This window comes from Helianthus annuus, chromosome 3 (genome assembly GCF_002127325.2).
Source record: "Helianthus annuus cultivar XRQ/B chromosome 3, HanXRQr2.0-SUNRISE, whole genome shotgun sequence".
NCBI lineage: Eukaryota > Viridiplantae > Streptophyta > Magnoliopsida > Asterales > Asteraceae > Helianthus > Helianthus annuus.
This window is the reverse complement of record NC_035435.2, coordinates 35,197,075-35,200,369: the sequence shown is the minus strand read 5'-3', so window position 1 is coordinate 35,200,369 and position 3,295 is coordinate 35,197,075. Positions and strand designations below refer to the sequence as shown.

Genomic DNA, 3,295 nt, shown 5'->3' with positions numbered 1-3,295 from the left:
TTAGACAAGGTCCCTCCTATTAAGCCCCCATGAACTCTGATCCATCCCTAAGCCCACAGCCACAGACCGAAACCCACAATGACCGTCCGGCATCACATCACGTATGCACGAGACGTACGGATGGAACACTGGCGGAATGTCAGACTTAAACCGTTCGATAATTCCCACGTACTCGTCCCCAATGATTAAAGGAAAACCGTGATCATCTCGTGTCTCTTTCTTCTTAGAACTCTTTGAACGGCTTAGGGTCGCTTTGGGTTTTTGGGACCTTATAACCGACTGTTGTGAGGCCTGAGACGGAACGTACGAGCTGTGGCGAGGTTTATCGTACTTACTTTGTCGTGAACCTTCAAAGCACGTGTTTGCATCACCGAAGGAGCTTCTCCTCAATTCTTCATCTATACGAGAGGCCTCGTCCAACCTTTCTTGTACCTGCTTTGTTGTTGGTCGGCCACGAGTATTTTGTTGGACAACCGGTGGTTTCTTGGTAGATTTCGTTGGAGTCAACACCGCTTTAATCTTTGAAAGCAGGCTTTTTTGCTGAGCTGGGGGGTGCGACTGTAATTGTTGTCTAACAACATCTAGCTCTTCGACCACGTCAAGGGAGTCGTCTATCAATTTACAACTTTGGAAGTTAAGTTTCCGCCAGAAGACGTCTATGTCTTCGAGTTGAATCGGACGCTCTGCACGGTTAAAAACAATATTGTTTAAGTAAAATGAAAAAAGGAAATATATCACACAAGTGTTGTACGTTCAACAATTATTACCTTCACGCATGTACTTTTCTATCCTACAAGCACAGGGCAACCCACAGCTGTACCACATTTGGCAACCACATGATGAATTAAAGCGCTCCAAGACATCTAGCTTCCTAATTGCCTCTCCATGCAACAAGTCAAGGGCTTTGTGGGATACTTTTCCAAGTAGGTGTTGAAACATCGGGTGTTTGTGGTGTTTCATTGTTTTTTCGATGCTTTCTCGAAAAGTCTTCCTTATTTCACCGAACTGTGTCTCAACTATATCCCGGACACAACCAACTACACGATCCAGCGAGCTCCTATCTTCGACGTATCTCTTTAAGTTGGCATGTTGGCTCTCAACTCTGTTTGTAGTACGATTACCAAAGTTGCGCCTCTTATCAGTCCACGCAAAGACAAACATCTCCTTATAGTCTTTTAGCCAGTTATCGTACACGTATTTGAAGACTCCTAAAAATTAAAAATAATTTAATAAAATTTGCATAGGTGAGTCGTATGTTATTAGAAAAACTTACTAGAACGTTTGCACTCCACAAGTCGCTTTCGCATGTTGCGCAAGTGGTAGTCGTAGATGGGTATGGATGGAGACTCAATCAATGTCCCCCAGAATGACATAAATTTCTTCCAGTCGTCGTCTGTGAAGGCACCCTTGCAGTGCTTCATAACATTCTGTTGTATGTGCCAGCTGCAAAGAAGCCTGGAGGCGTCTGGAAATACTTTAGCACACGCGCCCATAAGGGCTAGGTCTCTATCCGTTAAAATCACACGTGGCTCCATACATTCATCCAACATTGACTTAACCCTCTCAAGTACCCACACAAAGTTATCACCCCGTTCTTTACTAACAATGGCATGCGCGATAATAAACGATTTGTTGGTAGGCGTCATACCAACAATCTGGATAAAAGGCATATTGTATATGTTTGTCTTGTACGTTGCATCGATCATCATGACGTGGGGGAATGCACGCCACATGACTCTCGAGTCCTGATGAAGAAAGAAGATCTCTGTTTTTATCAGCACATTTTCTAGTGACTGCATGGGAGTCAATCCTTGTCTTTGTTCGGCTCTAATCTTCGCTACAACGTTTTGAACGTCTTTCTGAACATGAAACCTGTCGGGGTCCTGCTTCCTTATCGTTTGAAATATTTTGCGCGGCTCCATGTTTTGAGCTGTCAGCTGCTCGATCAGTTTCATTTCGCTTGGAGTAAACCTTCGCACAAACGCGTGGGCCGACAGGTCCTCACAAAGTTCGTGGTTATGTTCAATTGTTCCGTCTTTTATCTCCCAGGTTTCATACGGGTGGTTTCGGACAGCCAGCAGGTAAAACGGGCAACCGGTTTTTTTGCTTCCAGCTTTTCTAAGTGTTGCTGTACTCTGGTGCTCACCACCACGATCACATTCAAGCCATACCCTCCCGGTTCTTCCCCCGATTTTCTTTGATCGACGGGTGACAATAACGAAACCATCCGCATTTGCTATTTCTTGTATCCGTTTCTTTAGTTCATCTAAGGAGTTGAAAACCTGTAACATCGACAATATTAATAATAATAATAATAATAATAATAATAATAATAATAATAATATAATAATAATAATAATAATAATAATAATAATAATAAAAATAATAAAAATATTAATAATAAAATAGTAATTTATACCGTCTTTTTTAAGTACAGACTGTCCAGAATAGGAGGTGCTTCACCACCATATCTACCATATCCACCATAACCACCATATCCTCCAACGTCCGAATTGTTTTGATGAACGTAAGGAGTGCCCGGGGAAATGAATTGCTGATGATCACCGTCTCCTCCGTATCCACCGTATCCCCCGTATCCACCGTATCCACCGTATCCACCGTATCCACCATATCCACTGTCTCCTCCGTATCCACCGTCTCCTCCGTATCCACCTCTCCTCCGTATCCACCGTCTCCTCCGTATCCACCGTCTCCTCCGTATCCACCGTGTCCTCCGTATCCACCGTCTCCTCCGTATCCACCGTCTCCTCCGTATCCACCGTCTCCTCCGTATCCACCGTCTCCTCCGTATCCACCGTCTCCTCCGTATCCACTAGCATGGTATGAGTCATCTACAGGGGCTGTTTCATCAACAGGAGGATGCTTGTTCAAATCTAGAAACGGGCTGTTTTGTTTTCCTTGTATACTAGACACAACCTCCTCTTGCTCATTAGAATCGGGAACGCCAGACTCCTCCAAAATAGACAACCGTATCATCATTAGTAAATAATAAACTAAAACAACAAGTAATTAAAACATTTACGCTAATAACTGTTACCGGAACGCTTTCGTGCCCCCACTTTTCGCTAGAATACTTCCCGAAGATATAGTTGCCGTCCCAATATGATGACATTTCAACACTCCGGGATGATAATAACGCAAAGACAAATAAAAGAAGAAACAGAATGTGAGTGTTTGTTTGTTGAATGCTCGGATGTGGACCAAGAACGCACTGTAGGTTGCATTTTATGTGAGCTAAAGACGCCTCGTATAGGTCTTTACTCCCCGTATGCCT

General features: G+C 43.6%; 1 protein-coding gene across 1 annotated transcript; it reads right to left on the bottom strand.

Annotated features, from left to right (window-relative positions):
• Positions 1-960, bottom strand: LOC110944050. The gene is made up of 2 exons (XM_022185772.2): positions 768-960; positions 1-683 (listed from the first exon to the last, which is right to left on the bottom strand). Exons 1-2 carry the CDS (start codon positions 958-960, stop codon positions 1-3), a joined length of 876 nt encoding a protein of 291 aa, XP_022041464.2.
• Between the last annotated feature and the right edge of the window lie 2,335 nt (positions 961-3,295).

Coding starts and splice junctions, on each gene's coding strand:
- LOC110944050 (XM_022185772.2), bottom strand. CDS start 960: ATGAAACACCACAAACACCCGATGTTTCAACACCTACTTGGAAAAGTA. Junction 684..767: donor AGAAAAGTACATGCGTGAAG/GTAATAATTGTT, acceptor TTAACCGTGCAG/AGCGTCCGATTCAACTCGAA.